Below are 22,899 nucleotides of genomic sequence, written 5' to 3' on the forward strand. Positions count from 1 at the left end.
TCTGCACTGTCGGATCAGGTCCGACAGACCTTTGATAAATATGCCCCTATGGCAGAAGCGACGCTACCATCTGTCACACTTGAAGGGCTGTGTTCCTGTTCCATTTTACTTTCATCATGAATGTATTGTAATTACAGCTGTTTATCCGAGAGGGGCTACAACCTTTCGGGGATAACTTTAACATAGGGTCTCAGTGAGGCTCTTTTTTTTATCTCGGAATCAAGGGTTAATATCTCCTGAGGGGGGTTATTGAACAGGGGGGTTTATAATCATGTTTGTTATGTGATTCTGTCTGCTACTGTTTAGTGTTGCTTTGGCTCATGGCTATTTTGGAACATAAGGGCCTATGTCTAGTGACGTGACCTTTACTGTCGGGCACGCTTTTGCATTGACTGCACGGTTTACCTTGTGTCCGGCCACATTTTGGCTCTCCATTTCTGCATTCCTGACCATGTGGTGAAGGAGAAATCCCGGTCCGCTAGTGTCTGGTTCCTTGGAGGTGGTGAGTGCCCCAGCCGTTGGGGGTGTAAGGTGCCGTTTATATTTTTCTTATTAGTCCATTTTATATTCAATATCCCAGTTATGGAGGATTCTGATTTTTTGGCGACAGATGTCTCTGATTCAGACTCTACTTCTTGCGAAGAATATGAATTGGCCCGGGTGATACATGCCTATCAGTTATGCTCCGAATGCCGTTTTAGAGTGCTCTGTTCCTCGGGATCGGGGAATCAGGTGCCCACTGAGCTATCCGCCTCTGGGGATTCTATTTCCAACTAGGCGAGTTCCCTACCACCAACTCTTACTACGTCTGTGTGGCCTGTTCCCACCAGAGGTTATGACACGGTTCTGCATGGCCATATCTTTGGCGCTGGCTCATCTGCACCTCCTGAGAGTGTACTTACGATATTCTCCAGTTCAGCCCTCCAGGGGAGCGACTGCCCCTGAGGCCTCAGGGGGTAAACCTTCAGGGCCTGTGTTTTCTTTTGTCCCTGCGGAGGTATGTTGAGCCTTTCGTTATAGACTGGCACGCCTTCGTGTTCTACTGAGGCACGTTTTGGCGTTGCTGGAGGATCCCACTCTTAATGGACCTGGGGATTCTCAGTCTTAATCTTCGACTGGCTTGCTTGCATAGACATAAGGGGATGAAGTAATCTTTTAATAGTCTTTGTTATTTGTGTATCCTTTTCCAGTTCTGAGCTTGGAAGTCTCGGACCCCTGTTGGGCTGGTCCTGCGGGTTTGTCTGTTCTTCCTGGGCGATAACCTATGGGTTGCTCTAAGGTTCATGTTGTTGTGGGATGTTTCCTTCCGGAGTATTCTTCTCTGGAATTGATACTCGCAATTTTGTGGTCGCACTGTTTACTTTTACAAGAGTGAACGTACAAGTCTTGTGTTCTGTCTGACTATTCTTTATCCATCTATCTCGGGTGAGACTCTATGTGGCCTTGACAGTGCTGGGGCCCTTAGTTTCAGGCTGGTCCTGACTGGGTACAAATCCTTCTGTCTTTGAGGCCTAGTTCAAACACGTGGCACCTTTTTATGTCCAGCTGGTCTGGTGAGGGCGCCTATTGATCACAATATCATTTGTGTTGTTTACTTGTTATTTTACAAGCTTCAACTAGCATCCTTAGTCTTTTCTGATTTTTCCGAGAACTAGAGTGTTCCTTCCCATTGTGGGTTGGAGGCTTGGAGGATTTAGGTCCTTCATACCGCCATTCTTAAGGTTATGCCTTTCATGGTCTCTTTTGGAAGTGTCCTTTTAGGACTTAGTCCTTTTAGAGGTTCTCTTCCTTTGGGTCGAGACTTTCTGGACTTCGTCCGTTTTTTTTTTGTGGCTTTAGCCACTTAAATAGGAAGTGAAGGCCGTGAGGCTCTGTCTTCCTTCGGGAGTTAGTCGTCTTCATATCAGGGATGACAGGAGGTGTTTATTTTTTGTTCCAAGCTTTTTGCTTAGGGGATGTTTTGCTCCCTGGGTTTGGGATGCTTTGCATTCTTCTCCCTTGGGTGTGGTCCTCTGGAACGTTATTCTGGAAGGATTATGGAGACTAGCCTTTCTACTCTCTTTTGGGTGACTCTGTTCTCGTTCTCATTTCCCTTTGTGCTGCCCTTGGGGCCTTTGGGCTCTAGAGAAATTGCGTGACTTTGTCGCGGCCTAGCACCTTGTTGGGGGGTGTTGACCCCCAGCCAAAGGTGTTCTCTTCTCTTTGGGCTGGGAACTACGAGTGAGTCCTGTACCCGTTCTCTGGGTTCCCTGGTTATCTTCCCCTGTGAGGTCTGATTGCTTCAGAAGGGGTATCATGTGTTCCCTGGGGGTGTCGTTCGTTCTAGGACGATTCTGGGTCCCGGGTCCAGGGTTCTTGTCTTGAATCCTTCTTGGATGTCTGGAGATTTCTGATCCTGAGGACTGGTTCGGGACTACCCAGTTTTATTCAGGGACCCTATGTTGCGACATAGGGGCTAGCTCATTGGGCTTGCAAGCAGAAAGGCCAGAGTGCACATCCACCTTCGGGTACTGGTTATAAACTTTAAGGCCTGACTTGTCCTTCGGACGGAGTGTGCTCCTCTTCATGGGGAGTTTTTTCTCTGTTGGGTCCACAGTGGTGTCTGGATGATTTTTAATTTGGTCCATATTTTGATCATATTATGGCTTCATGTCTGGTGGACATGTACGCTGTTCTTATCTGCGCCCTTCCCTTTTGAGGGGATAGTTTGTCTTCCTTATGAGCTGGGGTTTCCTCTCTCTGGAGGGTAATTGTCCTGCCCTGTGTGTAGGAGGTTGGATCAGGTAACTTATTCCTGTAAGGGGCAGCATTTGCTGCTCTGTGGGCTCTGTTCCACCTGTTGGAAATTGATCTGTCTACGTAGAGACTGTCTAGGAAAGTTGTGACAGGTCTTCCTACGGATCTATTGCACTTTTCTCAGTTCCAGGTCCTAGGGGGTTCTCCTTGGGACTGCCTTATTTTGGAGGAGCGCATTGGGTTGGCACCCGAGCTCTGTTGGGGTGGGTGAGTTCCCCCTTTTTCTTTCCATTCCTGTGGGCTTGTGGTTGGGGTCTTTCTGTCCCCCCTGTCAGACATGTCTGTTGCTTGGGCTGGTCCGGTGTTGGAGCAGGATCTGAGATCTGTTGCTCTGCTATTTCATCCTCAGAACATTTGAGGTACGGTAAGCCTCTTTGAGGTTTCTCCTTTCTCCATGTTCAAGATTTGTGGGAAGGACTGGCAGCTCTTAGATAGCCTGCAACGTTATCCGCTGGTTAGTGGATACTTAGCAATCTGAAGGATCCTATCTTCAGCTGCTTTCTACTTGCCCTGCAAGTATTTAAGTTTCAGAGTCATTTTTAGAGGACTGCAGCGTGCAGTGTTTTTGCTTCAGGTGTTGTTCCTCAGACCTATCTGAGCTTGCGGCACAAGGTTTAGTTTCTGAATATTTCGGTATTCTGAACTACGCTTTTGCGACTTGGGGACCTTCGTCTTCAGTTGCTTTCTAGAGTGCAGTTGCACTGTGTTAGAGGAAGATCCTCTCTCTGTTTCAGACTCCCTTCCTTATTCCGTGGTTTCTGTATTTCTGGGGTCTGGGCATTGCCTCCCCTTGTTTCTATGAGACTGGTTGGGTCTCTGTTAGCCTCACCCAGTTTCTCTGGGTTTTTTTTGCTCTGTGTTTATGCACTTTTTAGGGTTCCTTATGCTAGCTAGACAGCTGGCTTAGCATACTAATGCACTGTGGCTACTCTGCACTGTAGCAAACCAAGGGTTGCAAGTTCAATCCCCAGCGAGGTCTACTCAGCCTTTCCTCCTTTCGAGGTTGATAAAATGAGCAGCGCCTTGCGTCCCTTAAGGGGGATTAGCCGTGCTTTACAAGTACAATCATGTTTTCTCTGTGTCTTTTCTTCTTTGTGGAAGAATACGGTAGTTTGTTCCCTTTCTTTAGTAAGGGTTGTTTTGTTTGGAGACCGACTGCTGGGTGATGTCTCTTAGAGGCTGTTGTCTCAGTCGAGTCTAGTTCCTGCAGTCTCTAGCAAGGCTTGTGGACTATCTGCGGGTCAGTTTCCTTGGGCTTTTCCTTTCTTTTTTTTAAAGTTGTTCTCGGCTTCGGACGAAGCGGGATTTTGTTGGGTAGGGGTTTTCAGGCCTGGTGCCCTCTGAATGGGCCACTTCTTGTACCCTCCCGTTTTTTTGCATTCAGTGTCCTCTATAGTTTGGGTATTGTTTTCCCAAAAGTAATGAATGCAGCTGTGGACTCTTTCCTTTTATGAAGAAAAACTTACATTTTGCTTACCTCATAATTCTTCAGATGGAAAGAGTCCACAGCACCCGTCTGTATTTTTTATGTTCTCTGGCACCTTTTCACCCCGATGTTTCTTCTACTGTTCCTTGTTCCCTCGGCAGAATGACTGGGGGATGAGCGAAGTGGGGGAGGTATTTGAGCCTTTGGCTGGGGTGTCTTTGCCTCCTCCTGGTGGCCAGGTTTTGAATTTCCAAAAAGTAATGAATACAGCTGTGGACTCTTTCCATCTGAAAAAAAAAAAATTATCAGGTAAGAATAATTTAAGTTTTTGCCTTGTCCTCTCTACCTTGGATGACTCTTGTATCTTGCTTCCTTGTCTGTTCCTGCACTACCTCATTCCTTTTATCCAATTTACTTTTATCCTGGGATTTTTCTTTATCTTTCCACTTGATGCCAGGATAAGTAGACTACTGGCCAAAATTGGTCTGATAGAGAAATATCTCATGGCCATAACATCACTCCATTGAGGAGTTGGTCACAACCCTGCCATAGGTGTCACAGGAACTGGTTTCTTAGCCTCCTTCTGTTGAGTCATCAATATACTCCACATTTAGATCCTGCTGTACTTTGTTGATAAAGGTGGTGTGAGTCCACAATCCATTACTAGTGGGAATTATACTTCTTACCACTAGGAGGAGGCAAAGGTTCCCAAAACTCCAAATCACGGGAAATTTGCATATTTAGTTCCTGTCATGCTTACAGCACTGGATTGACTATCTACTGGAAGCAGTTCTTCTCTGCTTATGGTAAGTTCAGTAGTAGGGGTTGATGTTTGGCACCTGCTTAGCCTGTAGGCTATTAGTAGGGATTCACTTATGGGTATATCATAGCCTTGGGACTATTATGTCAGGCATCGTATAAGGCAGGGCTAAACAAGTGCCTTATTTCATAGAATGTAGGTGTTAGAGGTGAGTTAAGTATTTTTTATTACTGCATATTGGCTTATGTGCACGTCACTTTGGTTTTGCTCTTGTTTTTTGTTAGCACGCATCACTTTTTTGTTCACCAATTTTTTTGTTCATGCTTTTTCTTTTTTAGCACATGTCGGCTTATGGTTAGGGGGTAAGATTTTCATTGCTTCCCAAAGCTGCTTTGTTTGGATGTAAAGTTACTTTTCTTATACTGCCTTTATTATTAGTTTGATGCTCATTGTTTGTTTTTTGATTTACACATTACCTGCCTGTTAATCTTTTATTGTCATTATGGAGCATACTTGTCCTGTCCCCTCTTCTGTTAACACTAGTACCTCAGAAGCTAGATCCTATTAACACTTTCCTACTATAATTAAATGTATTTTTTGCAAGCGAGTTGATATCATTTTATGCATTCTAATCAGTCAAATGTTCCTCTTGCTTCTAAGGATATCTGTCCTTCCTCTGTTTGTTCTACTCAGAGGAGTTCTTCAGATTTTGCTCCAGGGTTTAAAGATTTTGTATGCTCTACTATAACTGAGTTTATGGCAGCCATACCCCCTTCCAAGTAAGGGAAAGAAGGTGGTTACTAATAATCCCTCAACTAGCTTATCTGATTTAAGTAAGTTTAAGTCTGTTAAGCTAAATGTTTCAGGTCTTCGTTCTTGTGATTTTTCCTTTGAGAGTGAAGTGTTTTCAGATGATCAGGAGTCAGTCTCAGGAAACTGAATCTTTCTCTTTTTTTAAGCTTGAACACCTTTGTTCTCCTTTAAGAGGGGGAAAAGGGGCTTCCGGATTCTAAGGTTCCCAAGGATGTTTGTAAAACAGCTGGATTTAATATTTAAACCCTCGGTTAAGTCTCCTGAAGTGTTTCCAGTTCCTGATGTTATCTCTGAGATAATTTCTAAAGAGGTTTTCAAGCCTGGTATCCCCTTTAATCAGGCTCAAAGATTTAAAGGGATGTTGCCTGCTTCAAATTTAGAGCTTTGGGAAACTTCCTAAAGTGGATGGGGTTATTTCTACTCTTGCTAAACGTACTACTATTACTTCTTTTAGAGACCCTGTGGATACAAAATTAGAGTCTTTTCATAGAAAGGCTTTTTTGCAAGCAGGTTATCTTTTTATGCATACGGAAATAGAAGTGCTATACTAGGAAAGAACAACAGCTCAGTAGCTTGTTCTATGGAAAGTTACCACCCTTTTAGCTCAATTGTGCTTTTCACAGATCCTGCCTAGTAAGGTCAGCCCAGCCACGAAATACCAGGCAATCCTCCTGAACATGGGACATGGCAACCCCAGATGATCATTTCAGCCTTCATTGGGCCTTGTCAGTGAGGTGCAGCCATATGCCTCTAAGCACATTTAGCAAGAAGTATATATCTGGTTTCCCCCATCACCCATAGGTAGGCTTCCCCAGGGTGATAATACAAATGAATACAGAAAGATATATATTAGGAACAGTTCCGCAGCTTTGTTCTATGGTGAGTTACCACCCTAGAGCAGCCTCTTGTAGCCCAATAGTGTTTTTTGTGGCCATCAATTAGTATTGCTTGTGTTGCTCCAGCCTCTACCCTTTGGTGTGAGAGTTTATCTGAGCAGTTCTCTGAGGAGTCTGAAGAGTTTTCTAAACAGTTAACTCTTGAAGACATCTAATGCTTTCATTTGTGATGCTGTTAATGCTTAGAATGTGGCACTAGCAATTCTGACTAGGAGGGCCATGTGGTTTAAATCATGATCCGATGACATAGTTTCTAAATCTAGACTTCTGTCTCCTCTTTTTAAATGGAAGGTGCTGTTTGGCTCTGGTAGATGACATTATTTCTATGGTGACTATGGGAAAAGGAGCCTTTCTCCCCCAGGGTAAGCAGTCTAAGGGAAAATCTATTGCTTCTAACTGTTTTTGTTCTTTTGTTAATCTAATAACTTATCCTCTTCATTCCAGAAACCGGGTTCTTCCAGTTTGTCCTGGATGCCAAACAATAATTGGAACAGGTCCAAAGAGTCTTAAGCCTGTCTCTGCTACCAAGTCTGGATGAAGGTGCGCCCCCTGGTCCAGATCTCCTGGTAGGGGTAGATTATGTCTTTTTCAGGTAGCTTGGTTTTATTCTGTTGAAGATCCAGGGGTTCTGAACATAATTTTCCAAGGATACAGAATAGGTTTAAGCTCAAGACCTCCCAGGAGAAACTTTATTCTGTCTCATGTTCCAAAGATTCCTATAAAGGCAAGATTATTTTTTCAGTCAAAGACTTGGAATCTGTGGGTGTAATAGTTCCAGTCCTGAATCGGAACAGAGTAAGGGGTTTTATTCCAACCTCTTTATTGTTCCCAAGAAAGGACTTTACATTCCTGTTCTAGATTTGAAAACTTTCAACAAGTGTCTTAGGGTTTCTTCTTTCACGATGGAAACTATTTGGACTATTCTTCCTCTTGTTCAACAAGGGCAGTTTGTCTTCTATACATCTAAAGGATGCATATCTTCATATCCTTATTCACAGGGAGCATCATCAATTTCTAAGGTTTGCTTTTCTGGACAAGCATTTTCAGTTTGTTCCTCTTCCGTTTGGTCTGACTACTGCTCCCAGAATATTTACAAAGGTACAAGGATCTCTCTTAACAGTAATAAGAGCTCGGGGGGCTTCATTTGTTCCTTACCTGAACAATATCTTGGTACAGGCTCCATTTTTACATTTAGCATTATTTCATACCAACAGACTTTTGTTGTTTATTCAAGAGCATAGTTGAAAAGTAAATTCTCCAAAAAGACCCCTTAGTCCAGGATTACTTTTGTGAGTGTAATAATAGACTGTCTCCATGAGACTTTCTTTGACAGAACAGAGAAGGATGAAGTTATTCTCAGCTTGTGTAAATCTTCATTCAGTACCTTCTACTTCTGTATCTCTTTGTATTGAAGTTTCAGATTTAACGATAACAGCCTCAGATGCTTTTCCTTTTTGCTCAGTTTTGCATAAGGCCTCTTCTAGATACCAAAACAAGACAATCCTTTTCCTGGTGGATCAATCATTGGTCTGAGGGCATCCTTTGATTGTCCAAAACCAGTTTATTTTCCAGAGGTAAGCAATTAGAAAGCATATTTTGTCATTCGCCAATTCGTTCATCTAAAAGTCTTCAGTCAGGGGACTTCCAAAAAATGATCTGATGGCTTATTATTTGATAAACATGCTCGCTAGATACTTTGTGAGGTCCTGGGATCCTCAGGCAGAGTTTGTGGATGCTGTAGTAGCTCCTTGGTTGTTTTGTTTGGCCTACATTTTTTCTCATCTTGTTCTGTTATCAAGAGTGATAGCCAGGATCAAGGAGGAGGTTTGGAGATGTGGTGCAGATGTGCCTTATGACCTATCTCAAGGTCCATTTTTTTCATTAAGATCTAAAATCTCTGAACTTGATGGCTTGGAGATTCAACACTTAGTTTTAAGACAGAGAGGTTTTTCCGTTTCGGTGTTTGAAACTTTCAGGCCCGTAAACCTTTGACAAGCAAGATGTATCACAATGTTTGGAAGGCTTTTATTTCCTGGTGTGTGGAACATGGGTTCAGTTAGCACTCCAGATATTGAGAGTTTTGTCCAGGCTTTAGTCAGGATTAAGCCATTTATTAAACCAGTTTCTCCTTAATGGAATCTTAATTTTGTTTTAAGAATTTTGCAGGTTCCTCCTTTTGAAGATATACATAATTTGGATACTCAGCTTTTGTCTTGGAGGGTTCTGTTTACTTTTTTTTTTCTGTTTGCTTTTTCTTCTAATGAGTCTATCACTGAACAAGACTCTTCTTTCATGTTTAAATCTGGACACCGCCATACATTATTGAAGGAAGTATTATGTACATTAGGAGTACAAAATAATAAACCGTCTGGATCTAATTTCCAAGCCTGCTGCTAAGGCTCCTGAAGCCTTTCCTGTACCAGATGCAATTACTGAGATAATTACTAAGGAATGGCCTAGGCCTTGTATTATTATTATCCGGCTTCAAAATTGAATCGTCTAGTTTGGAGCTTTTGGAGACCATCACTAGGGTAGACAGAGCTATTTCTACCTTGGCGAAGTGTACTACAATTTATTTGGAGGGCAGTACTTTAAAAGATCCTATCAATAGGAAATTAGAATCCTTTCAGAAAGACCAGCTGTTAGTAAAGCCTGTGTAGCAGCAGTCTCTACTCTGTGGTGTGACAGTTTATCTGATCATACTTCTGACCACTCTATTGATGATAATGTAAAATTGCCTAGATCTGAATAGGTCAGCTAATGCATTCATCTGTGATGCAATTGTTGCCATTATCAGGATTGATGCCAAGAATATGGCACTTGCTGTTTTGACTAGAAGGGCCTTGTGGTTGAAATCCTGCTCCTCTGACATGGTTTCTAAGGCAAGACTTTTTTTTTTTTTTTTTTTTTTTTTTTTTTTTTATTGAGGTTCAGTTAGAGGGATACAGCGTTACACAAATAGATTCTCAAGTCACATGACATAAGATATCAATTTTACATAAGGTATTAACAACAACAAAAAAGTGGATTATAAAAAAACATAGAGTTAATAATATATGTACCATGTGGACATTATATAAATGAAATGTCAGTCACCTAGGGACCTTCTAATTAACACAGAAGGACACATGTGGACCTTCAAACGTAAGTGAAAATATTTAAGGAAAAGAAGGTAATTTCGAACCTAGGAGACTTCTTTTGGATCTCAAATGATGAACCTCATTTTTATAATACTTTATATCATGTATAGTAGATAAACTTAAAACATCTTTCTTATAACTCAATAGGCCACTATTGGACCTAACCTAGATATGAATTCAAGGTAGGGAAAGAAAAAAAAAAAAGAGAAAACTATGTAGCATACTCAATTAGAAGGTAATATTAAAAGTTATGGGAGTGCGGCATAGGCGAGATGAGCCGCGTGTTTAACCCTCCTAGACTAGGAGGTATATTTAGATGAGAGGGGGGGAGGAGGTGGTAGTATGAAGGTGACAATTAAAATATATGAGCAGAGCACTAAGTCTGTGCTAAGGGTTTCGAGGGCACATGGAATGTTAGAGGGTGACTAGGAGTGGGTTAATAGTATATTGGGTCTATGCTGTGTCCTGCATAAAGAGGCATAGAGGTCATAAGGTAATAGATTTGCCACTAGGTAGATAGGTCTTTTGTAGTGCTGACCAGAGGAGGGCTGTGCATATTAGTACTAGAGGAGGTCCAGCCTCCCCCCAGTATGTCTCCCTAACATGCTAGGCATCCAATATAGGGATCCCATATGTGAGATTGAATGCTCAGCTTATGCAACTGTTTTTCTAACTTCACCATACACATACATTGCTTTGGACAGAATAAAGGGGACATCCATCAATTGGGTCTTCAGTTGGCACAAAGGATTATGGTATTAAGTAGGCTATACAGGTTTAAGACAAAATATAAGTAGGTAGATGCAAGGGTAGGTAAATAAACCACGGACTATCTCTCTTCTGGACAAATAAGTACTCTGTATCCCGGATGTGGGCCCACCACCCAGGGACAGAAAGGTCATACCGCCATTACATATACATCTATTGTCAGGGAAGAGGAGAGTATAAGAAACTAGACCCTACTATATTTTAACTTTATACACATGCGCAAGCCACCCTAATCTAGCTGACCTTAATTGAAAAGTGGGACACCCTCGGCTAAGTAACTCTGTGTAGAGTCTAAAGTGTAAACTAATAAGCAGTCCAACTATGATAAGGATGCTCAATCTAGCCAGGCTTATCAGATAAAAACAAAAGACAAAATAGAAGAAAAACATTATCATTGCTTATGTGAAAACAAGAAATTGCGAGTAGCAGTAATAGGAAGAATGTAGGAACTTGCGTCATAACTGCAGTTAACCATGAGTGACATATCCGCCAAGGGAAACATGGGCATATTATGGCATCACTCTTTTCATTGTATTGGATGGTTATGATGTAACCCCTCTTGAGTAGCATATAACTAATTGCATATTAAACATAGGGCAAAGCTTAATATGTGATTGCTTGTAATAGGGAGGGTAAAGAAAGTGTCAGCAGGGGTAAATATAGCTAAGCAATCATTGGGTTTGATATAAGAGAAAGAGGGTTTTGAACTAGGAAAACAACACTAGTTGAACAGTTTTCTGAGAAGTGTAACCCCCCACAGTATAGGCAATGTTAGCTGTAGGGAATTCCTTTAACCAAACCCCTTATGTGACTAATATCTTTCATAATAAACCTATATATTGTGATTCAAATTTTGCTAAATAACATGTCCCCCAGCAAAAGACCTGTAGAGCAAACCAAAAATAACCACACAGGATCCCCATAATTTTGTAGGAAAAAGTAAATGTACTACACTTTGCTTAATACAGAAACCCCTAACTGGACTAGAATAACAATAAGCCCAACTTCTTGTATGTATAGCCTGTCTCGTAGTAATTTGTAATATTAACAGAGGACATAGAATGGTACATATAATGTGAATTGCAGACTCGAGTAGAATGACGTCAATGTAAAAATAATTATCCCTTTCAATCTATAGAACACATTATTTAGGTAGTCAGCTTCAGGGCATAAAAGATAAGCAAAAAGGAGCACCCAACATAACTTGATGCTCTGTAACAACGGCAATCTGCAAACATACAACCATTAAACTCAATATTGCCACAACAAAACTGTGATGGGACCCTATGGATCAGTTAGTATGAGTATAATCTCAGTGTCTTCCATGTTTAGCCCATCTCATAGTAAGTAATGTTCGCCAAGGTTGGTAAGTGTCTATAGAGCTGATTATCTCCCCATAGGTCAGATTGCGTAGATGACAATGTGCAAAAAAAGCTGAGGCAAAAGATGGCAATCTTCAAGGGTGTATGCGCACAAGCAAGCGGGAGAACTACAGGGTATCGGGTCTTCCCTCCCGGGTCCCCAAGATTGGTAATCTGGTGTACGCTGCTGCGGAGCTCTAGGGGATTCCCACATACTGCCTGGGTCTTTTCCTCCTCAACCTGCAGCCCTAAAGCCAAATACCTCTCCTTTGGTAGATATGTGCTGGCAGAGTCCGAGTCCATTGCAGCGTCTTGGGATAGACCAGCAGTAACTGCCGGATGATGACACTCCTCCGACGGTAAGGTAATGCACTTCCGGTTCTGGGGCACTGAGTCTTCACATAATGGTGATTGCTGGGGTCCCAATACAGCACCGGCACAAAAATTATTGATAGCTTCATCTCCAGAAAGCGTGGCGGAGGTATCAGCAATAGGGAGATGGAATGCGGCCTCGATCTGAGCTAGAAAATCCTCCCGATATTGTTGCAGTACGTGACCGACCACCTGTAGTAGGGTATGGGGCTCCATCTTAGATGCCGGGAGCTAATTACAGGGGTACTGGGTCTCTGCTGGCCGTGAACACCTCTCTCACAAAGTAGCAGCCCAAGTTGCAGATTCGTTAGATTTCACCAAAAGTTCACGATGTGTGTGCAGATCTCTAGTCTGTACCTCCACGTGGCCTCACAGAAAAGAGAAAAGTCAATGTTCACTTAGCTGGTACTATGCAGATCATTATGAAGCATCACCGATTAGTTTCCTCCGCTGTAGGAGATAAAACTCCAAAAATAAAATATTAATGTTGCGTGATAGACCCATAAAATGGAAATAAATTTGCAGGAGCTCTGCTCTGTGCGACTTATTGCTCTGGCGTCTGGCTCCGCCCCCCTAAGGCAAGACTTTTGACTCTTCCCTTTCAGGGTAAGATATTATTTGGTCCGGTCTAGATGCTATTATTTTTTCTGTGACTGGAGGTAAATGTGAAAATGTCTCCCTCTGGACAACAGGTCAAAGGACAAGGGTAGGGTTTATAATCATTTCCGTTCCTTTTGTCATTCTAGGAACTAAAAATCCACATCTTCTTTACAAAAGAATGACTTTTCATGACTTCACTAGAAATCCTCTTCCAGTTTGAACAAGTCTAATCAGTCAAAAAAGCCCCATACTTCTACTAAGTCAGCATGAAAATGCGGCCCGAATTCAGATCTTCTTCTGGTAAAGGGCAGATTACAACTTTTTTTCAGAATGTTTGGGCTCGGTCCTTTCAAGATCCCTGGGTAATGAATATTGTTTCCCAGGGATAGAGAATAAGATTCAGATCAACACCTCCAAGAGAGAGGTTTCTTCTCTCCAACATTCCAAAGAACCCTGTAAAGGTTCAAGCCTTTTCTCAATGTGTTCAAGATTTAGAACTCATGGGAGTGATTTTTACAGGATTTTTATTCCATCCTTTATATAGTTCCCAAAATTGAGGAAAAGTTCAGGCCTATTTTGCTTCTAAAAACCTTAAAGAAGTCTACAATAGATTTTAAAGATGCCTACCTTCATATCCCAATACATAAAAAAAGCATTTTTAGTTCCTCAGATTTGCCCTTCTGGACAAATATTTTTGGTTTGTGGCTCTACTGTTTGTCTGGCTACTGCTCTCAGAATTTTCACAAAGGTTCTGAAAACCCTATTATCTGTAATCACAGTTTAGGATATATTGGTGGCCCCATGCCTGGATGATATCTTGGTTCAGGCTCCATCTTTACCTTTGGCAATTTGTCATACAGACAATTTTCTTGTTGTTTCTTTGACAACAGAGCTGGAGAATCAGTGTTCCAAAGACCTCTCTTTCTCCTCAGACAAGGGAGTCCTTTTTGGGAGTAGTCAATTTCAATGAGACTTTCCTTAATAGAGCAGAGGAAGCTAAAGTTAACTAAGTCAATTTATGCAAAGCTTACTCCCAATCCTACAGTAGCACTATGGAAGTGCTAGGTCTGATGATTGCAGCATCATGGTCGCTTCATTTGGATGTCTTCAATCTTCAATTGGTCTGATAGCTCCAGCTTGGCCCTGCAGATCTTGGTTTGAGGTGCAAATGTCCAGCTTTTCTTCATGGTCTCTTCCTCTAGGTTACAACCTGCTATCTCAAGGTCCATTTTGTCATCAAGATATTTAGTCTCTTAACTTAAAGGCTTAGAGATTGAATGCATCATTTTAAAACAGAGTGGTTTCTCTGATGCTATTGTAAATGCTTTAATCCAGGCTAGGAAGCCGGTCACAAGGAAGATCTATAACACAGTATGGAAAGTTTTTTTTTCTACTTTGGTGTGAAAAGCAGGGTTTTAATTGTCATTCTTTCAGAATTCTGCAATTTTTGCAAGAACGTTTGCTCTTTGATGGGTCAAAAATTAGCTCTTTCAGTCCTTTACCAAGAAAAAAATCACTAAGCTTCTGAATATTCAATGTTTTTTCAAGCATTAGTCAGTTGAAATCTATTTATTAAACCAATTTCTCCACCTTGGAACCTCTTGGTTTTAAGAGTTTTGCAAGTTTTGCCATTGGAACCTATGCATTTTATAGACATTCATCTTCTATCTTGGAAGGTATTGTTTGTTTTAGCGATTTCTTGGAGATTGACTAGAAGAGTCTGCTTTTTCTTGTGAACCTTCTTATCTTGAATTCCATCAGGATAAGACTGTTTTAAGAACCAAATTTGATTTCTTGCAGAAGGTAGTTACTTCGGATAACATCAATAGAGAAATGTGCTAATCTTAAGAATTATAAAGAGCAGCTTTTGGCTTTTGTCGCCTTTCTATTTGGCTTGGCTACAACTCCTCACATCTTCACAAAGGTGCTAGGAGCATTGTTGATGGTAATCATAGCTCAGGGGATCTCAATTGCCCTTTATCTGGATAAATATTCTAGTACAGGCCCCTTCCCAGCCTCTAGTTGCTGCCTTTACTTAGAGGCTTCTATCTTTTCTCCAAAACCACAGTTGGAGAAACAATATTCCAAAGAGTTCATTAACTTTTGCTACAAAGGTGTCCTTTCTAGGAGTCATCATAGATTCAGTCGAAATGCATCTATTCCTGATGTAATCATGCAGAATCAACCTTCAGAAGGTGTGGCTCTTCCTGCAACATGCTTCATTTCCATCAGTGGTTGAATGCATGAAGGGTCTCATGGTTGCAGCTTTGGACGCAGTTCTTTTTGCCCGCCTCCTCTTGCGAACCTTTCAACTATCTATGTTCAATCAGTGGTCAATGGATTATCTTCAATTGGAACAGCATTCTGGATTTGTCCATCAAACAATCTCTCTCTTGGTGGATACAAGGTCCTTCTTTGACCAACAAGGAGTTTTATCTCCTCTGCAGGCAATGTTACCAATCAATATTCTGGAAGTCTGAGCTCTCAGTCCTGGACTTAAAAGAGGAAAGTTTAATCGGTTTTCAGTCGGACAATATAACGGCGGTGGCCTGCATAAATCATCATAGGGGTAGCGGCAGTCCATTTCAGAACTGTATTGGGCAGAGAGGAATCACTGCTCCCTATCAGCAGTTCGCATACACAGTGTGAACAACTGGGAAGCGGATTACTTCAGCTGTCAGTCAGTCAGTTCATCCATCCAGAAGAGTGGTCTCTCCATCAGGATATCTTCGATCAATTAGTGATCAAATGGGGTCTACCGAAAATAGATTTGATGGCCTCTCATATAAATCCCAAACAATAACAATGTATTGTGCATGATCAAGAGGTCCAAAGGCACAAATGATAGAAGCCTTAGTGTGTCCATGGATTTTTCATCTAGCGCACCTGTTTGCTTCATTTGTTCTTCTTCCAAGAGAACAAGAGTCAGCTTCGGTAATCTTGATTGCTCCAGCCTGGCCTCACAGAACATGGTATGCAGATCTAGCACAGATGTCCTCTTCTCCTCCATGGCTTCTTCCTCTAAGACAAAATTTGTTGTCTCAAGGGCACCTTTTCCATCAGGATCTCAAATCTCTAAGTTTAACAGCGTGAAGGTTGAACGCCTAGTTTTAAAACATAGAGGTTTCTCTGATTCATTGACACAATAAAAAATGTATCATAGCGCTTGGACGGCATGTTTTAAATGGTGATCTTCCAGAGGGTTTTCATTGTATTCTTTAAGGATTCCTAGAATTCTTCAGTTTTTATAAAATGGCCTTGATAAGGGTTTGTTTGCTAGTTACCCAAAAGGTCAAATTTCTGCTTTATCTGTCCTTTCTCATAGAAAATTAGTTAAGCTACCTGCAGTTCAGACTTTTGTCCAGGCGTTACTAAGAATTAGGCCAGTTGTGAGACCTATTTCTCTGCCCTGGAATTTAAATCTAGTTCTTTCTAATCTGCACGGTTCTCTATTTAAACCAGTGCAATGCATTTGATTGATATCAAACTTTTATCTTGGAAAGTACTTTTCTTGTTGGCAATCTTCTCAGCTAGGAAAGTTTCTGAGTTGTCAGCTTTGTACTGTGATTCTTAATTTTTAGTTATTTATAAAGATCAAGCTGTACCAAATATATTTTCTTCCTATAGTAGTTTCTTTGGAAAATGTCAATCAGAAGATTATTGTTCCTTCTTTGTGTCCAGGTGCTCCTAATTCTAAGAAAGACTTTTACATAATCTTGATGTAGTCAAAGCATTCAATTTCTGTATTCAAGCTACAAAGGAATTCAGACAATCTTCCAGCTTGTATGTTCATTACTCTGGGACTCATAAGGGACAAAAGGCTACTACTGTAGCTTTGGTCTATTGACTCACAGGTAATTCACAAGTCTTACTTGGTCTTAGGAAAGTCGCCTCCTAAGCGAATTACAGCTGATTCTACAAGATCAGTTGCAAATTCCTGGGCTTTCAAAAATTATGCTTATTTGGAGCAGATTTGCAAAGCTGAATCCTGGTCTGCTCTGCATACCTTTTTAAATTTTTACCACTTTGATGTTTTTGCACCTTCGCATGCAGCTTTTGGCAGGAAAGTCCTTTAGGCCACAGTATCTGACAGAAAATTGTCCCACCCATTCCGTAACATGGACTATCTGCTTAAGTATTAATCCCACATGTTTTGGCTCATTTAAATTTTGGGGTCAACATTTCTAATTTGCACCCCTATAGACCCTGCTTTGTCTGTCCTACCTATATGTTTCCTATTCTCTGCTCCACTTTACTTTGAACTAAATAGAGATGGGAGGTGGGAGGGAATTAAAACTCTTCTGTGGGTTATTGGCCTCCTCCTAGTGGCGGGAATTATATCCCACAGGTTTTTGAACCCAATGTACTATCATCATTACGAAAGAAAATAATGTATCAGATAAGCATTAATTATGGGGTTTTTGTAAGGCTATTTTAATGAATTATTGCAATAATAAATACTAGTCATTAACATTAAAATACTAAATTATGCCCCCAACAAAACCTTTCTATTGAAAATATGTCATCATGCCACTATCAAGGCCAGGACTTGCTACATTTGTTTCCAACCTAGTAGATCGATGATTGTGTATGGAAGCGCTAAGAAGGGTAAGCCTCTCCTAGTGGGGATCCTCCCTATGGATGCCCAAAATTACAGAATGAGAGTTGGAATAGGAGGGCACTGTAAGCAGTTCTTTATGCGTGTAAGGCTAAGTATTCATATACAATAGTGTGTCAATAAAACAGTTTATTAAAATGCAAATATATTATTTAGTCGTATAAAACACCTAATTAGCTATTTAAAACAATCTATAATACAAAAAATATATGCCAGATGCCTCTTGTCAGAGACTTCAAAACATCTAAAAAGCAAAGTGATCTGTTTCGATTTGTTAGAACCAATAGGTATATGCAAACAGAACTGTTGTTCCTAAATGTTCATATAATGTCTCTGAGTTGTATACTCACAACAAGTAATAAAGTGCTTATGTGCAAATCTCTGAGTAATTTGTTCGCAAGTTAGATGGTAAAGTGCATACATGCAAAGCTTACATATATCCGGACTCCGGAATAGGTATAGTCCATATGTATGTAAACAATCCTCAAGGCATTCACTGATTCTCGCAGGCTCCTCGTGCTTCAGAGTTTAGCTGCTATAAGGAATTTTTTCACTAAGCGTTACAAACCGTTCCCACAGCTGGTATGCTAGCCTTCCTTGTCTCTCAGAGTCCTCCTCGCGTCCACAGAGCCGATCACGTGATTCAGCCTAGTTACTTGATTGGATTCCAGCCGGCTGGGGGAATTTTGAATCCGGAAAAGCAGAGAATTGCAGATATTTAATATTCTTAGTAATAGAATGCACAGCTCAATTCAGACCAACTAGTTTTGCCTATTAGGCTTTATCAAGATCTATTTACTGTGTATTTTGCAATGATTTTTAAATTAACCAATAGGTGTGTCCAATCAAGTAACTAGGCTAAATCACGTGATCAGCTCTGTGGACGGGAGGAGGACGCTGAGAGTCTAACTGCTTTGCATGCTGGTAAATGTAATTATCAAGAACTATGTTTCAGAGATTGCAGCCTTTTAACTGGTATGAAGGTCATATTGCAGCAAAGTATTGAAGTTTGGAGCTCATATTCCTAGGTCCCATTTTTAGGTTGCCAGGCTAAACTCGCACTGTGGATTTCTTGTGTCCTGTTTAAAGAATTTAAATGGTACAAATAATTTATTTTAATTTGTTAATTATTGCCTTTAAAGGTTTACAGACTTTTTTGTCTTTTACTTTTTTGAATGCAGAGTGCAGTCTGCCTGATACACTGAACTCCTGGTTCCTTGTTACACAGCTCCACGTCTGGTGAGTATAGTTAGCATATTTGTCACTAAAACTTTACTCAGGATGCTTCTTGAAATTGCATTTCCGACATCTAATTAGTGCATTTTTACAAATTAATATTACCACCACATTATATTACCTAAAAATATATAACACAATAAGGACATTGCTTGTCATGTGAAAAGGCTGTGGGAGTTAACCGTTAAAGGGACAGAAAAGTCAAAATTAAACTTTAATGAGTCACAAAGAGCATGCCATTTTAAACAACTTTGTAATTTACTTCTATGATGTAATTTTAGTTTTCTTGGTATCCTTTGTTGAAAAGCATACATGAGTAGGCCCAACTGGGAGCTAGCATTTGATTGGTGACCGCACATCTATGCCTCTTGTTATTGTCTCACTACATGTGCTCAGCTAGCTCCCAGTAGTGCATTACTGCTCTTTTAATAAAGGATACAAAAAGAATGAAGCACATAAATTGGAATGTTGTTTAAAATTGTATGTTCTATCTGAATCATGAAAGAAAAACGGTTTATTATAAATAAAATAATCCTGTATTACAGATACATTGCAGATGCTATGAATATCATAACTATTAAACGCTATTATTTTCAATATGTTGTTTTTGCATTTACCCTGTATGCTTGAAATGTAATCATATTTTTCTTTACATTATTTTGAAGTAATTTTCTATTATATTTTAAATTCTAATGGAATATTAGACAAAAATAACATAAAGGAAAAACAGTATAACTTTAAGCAGCCATGTTGTTTAATCTTTTTTTATCATCTTGTCTGGGAAATTATAACTTATCTACGGAACTAAACTTTGTTTAGTTTGTTTGAAATAACACTTACTAAAAATCCATATAGCATGTTATGTGTAAATAATTGCTTTAAGTTACTTAAAAGTAGTTTAAATTGAATGCCCTGTTGGGATATATACACTGCAAGCTGTCAGTAGATTATAAAAGTTATTACGTTGACATTTATGTTACACCTAAAAAATACACATGCAACTTTCCTAAATTGCAGATTTGTTGCTTGTGAAAATATTTAACACCTAAGCAATATTTTTCCTTTTCATCTGTGGAGTAAATAGGTTAAAAAAATATATTGTTTAATCTGTCGTGAATAAAAAGGTCAGAGTGTGTTGTGATAGGAGGAAGGTATATTTCTTAATGTGTAGCAGGAACCTCGCTAAAGTACATTCAAACATTTGCTAACATGCCGGCAAGAAGTAGCACATCATAAATTGAACTGATTGCCACGGCTGAAATGTATGGAGCTTTATTTTAACTCTGGGGTATTTTTAATGTCTTGGGCCGTGAAAATGTTTCTTCAGTGTTGGAATACCCCTCATAAGCCGCAGAAATGGAATGTTCATGCGGCGGTTACGCAGACCATTTATCCTGGTGCTGGGGTTATGATGTGATATTTGGAAATTTTGTTGACCCAGAAGTTTGGGTGGACTTAAGTGAGTTAACATTTATATATGCTAAATATTTTATAAATGTTCTTTCATCCTCATAATCATTTTATTGTGCAGAGCTGTGGCATAAACCAAGCATTTTCATCCATGTTAGGCATTCAGTATGGTTTGGAAGACTATGTATATGTTTTTCCTATGAAATTTCTCTGCAAACCGTTTTGCTATACAGTAGTTGGTTATAAAGAACATGGGTATAGTTCATAGCCTCAAAAATAATATAATGTTAAAGTGACAATAAAATCCCTTAAAATATTTCGCCATAAAATGTTTAATTATGAGTAAAACAAACACTTTGAGCTAGAGGGTGTTCCAGTTCAATTTGTTTACAAACAGACAAGATGGCTGCCCTTTGTGTATAGTAAAAGCAAAATGAATATATTAAAATATTTAAAAAATACATTGATGGTGCTTCCCAGTAAACACACTGATGTGTTTTGAAATGTAAAAAGCTCTTAGTCATAGCATAGAAATTGCTTTTACACTATCCGTTAAATACATTTGTTAACTACGTAAGTGCCATGCAATCAATAACTTATTCATAACCAGATGTAATAAAATACACCAGTTGATAAAATACACTATTATTTTATTAAAGTACTTAAAGGGACACTGTAGTGTAAAAAATACACATATGATTTGATCCCAGACTTGCTCATGTATTTGTCAGATAACAATGTCTGAATGTCAGCTGATATTGTCAGTATGTCTTTCCTGTAATCACAATAATAAAAATGCTTCTCTCTTTTATACCTCTCGAGCACAAAATTGTTAGCTCATGAAAACAACACAAAATCATTATTTGCCTCATTAATCTCCTGATAACAAAAACCCGAAAACTATATTGCCAGGTTAAGGACAAACAAAATAGCGATGTTTTGGGGGGGTTTAACGATTACATCACATGTTGAAAGGCCTGTATGTTTATTGATCACTTTTAATAGGGCATAGAGATGCTAATAGGTGATATGTGTATATGTCTTTTTAAGGGATTTGAACAGGAGCATTAATTGTAAAGGGATAATGTTTGTTTGTTGGGTTATAGGTTTGGCTTATTTTTACTAGTGAAAAAGCATTATTATAATTATTACATTTTTTTTAAATTGATAGAGCAGGTAGCGTTTCTGTCTGTGTCCTAGTGTCGTCCAGTTTGAGTTAATATCAGTGTGTTTTGCCCATATGCAAAACAAAGGTTCCATTTAAAAACATTTTGGGGTACTCTGTAATATTTAGAAAAGATTTTTATCAAGTCCTTTTATCTGCAGAATTTTATTACTGAAATATGGCATTCAAAATTGTGAATTTGAATTGTGATCAGAACAAACTGGACTAGCATGTTAAATATAGGACCAGTTGTAAGAAAATGGCACATTAAAAAGCACTCATCTGCAGCGGTTGACATGCTGATAATTATTAAATTATAGATTGTAATCAACCTTATGGATAGCTAGAGTAAGTAATGCACCTGCTTTAACAAATTAGGGCATGGGTTTTTGTTTTTTTGTTTTGCATTAGGCTGCTCCTTTAAGGTTTTCCATTACTGTAGAATTAAACTCTCTGGTCATTTTAACGGTATATTACACATAGCACAGTCTGCACTCTAAAAGGTGAACCACAAACTCTACAAATAGCATCCGAATCAAGATTCTCCAGTTACACTAGTTATAAAACTTTTCATAACTTCACAAATTTTGCACATGCTTGGTCCACATTTATAGCTGCTTTTTTCTTTCATCATTTGTTGAGAGTCTACAAATCATCATGTGTGGGAATATTCCCCTCCTAACCACTAACAGGAGGCAAACAACAGCCACAACACTCTTCTATTAGTGAGGTTGTTGCCTCCAGCTGTTAAGCACAGACATTTGCAAGGATTTCATGGTGGTACTTCTTTAGCCTTTAGCTCGTCAGGGACTTCCCTTGGGAGTGGCAACTCTAAGGGCGCAATGATCTAAAGCTCTCTGGGCTGTCGAGAGTGTTTAAGAATGCTCAATCAGGTTGTAGGTCTTTGGGGTCTCCCAGAGTTTGTGGATGATCTAGTGTAGCTCCTTGGTGATCTCCAAGATAAGCCTAGAGAAATCTTCAGTAATCCTGATTGCCCCAACTTGGCCTCACAGGATTTGGTATGCAGATCTAGTTCAGATGTCCTGTTGCTCTCCTTGGCCGCCTCTGTGGTCAGACCTTCTCTCAAAAGGTATTTTTTCCATCCTAATCTCAAGTCTCTGATCTTGATGGCATTGAAATTGAACGGTTAGGTCTTAGACATAGAGGTTTCTCTGGTTCAGTAATTGAAACCTTAATTTCGGCGTGTAGGCCTATAACTAGGAAGATTTATTATAAGATCTGGAAGGCCTTTATTTCTTGGTGTATAGATCATGTTTTCCTGGCATTCTTTTAAAATTCCTAGGATTTTTGTAGTTCTTACAGCATGATCTGGATAAGGGCCTACCTGTCATTTTTTCTGAAGGGTCAGATTTCAGCTCTTTCAGTTTTATTTCATAGAAAGATTGCTAAGCTTCCTGATATTTATAGTTTTGTTAAGACTTTGGCCAGTATTAAGCCTGTGATAAAGCCAATTTCTCCTCCATATAATATTAACCCGGTATTAAAGGTTTTGCAGGCTCCTCCTTTTGAGCCTATGC

At 39.8% G+C, this 22,899-nt stretch overlaps 1 protein-coding gene across 1 annotated transcript in view; it reads left to right on the plus strand.

Moving 5' to 3' along the window:
• The window catches only part of LOC128662804 (ubiquinol-cytochrome-c reductase complex assembly factor 1), a 416,092-nt gene that overhangs the window by 209,816 nt on the left and 183,377 nt on the right, over positions 1-22,899 (plus strand). The window contains exon 6 of the mRNA XM_053716768.1: positions 18,732-18,789. Within this exon, the coding sequence (XP_053572743.1) occupies positions 18,732-18,789 (58 nt within the window). The remainder of the gene's footprint in view (positions 1-18,731; positions 18,790-22,899) is intronic.

Source organism: Bombina bombina, chromosome 1 (assembly GCF_027579735.1).
Source record: "Bombina bombina isolate aBomBom1 chromosome 1, aBomBom1.pri, whole genome shotgun sequence".
NCBI lineage: Eukaryota > Metazoa > Chordata > Amphibia > Anura > Bombinatoridae > Bombina > Bombina bombina.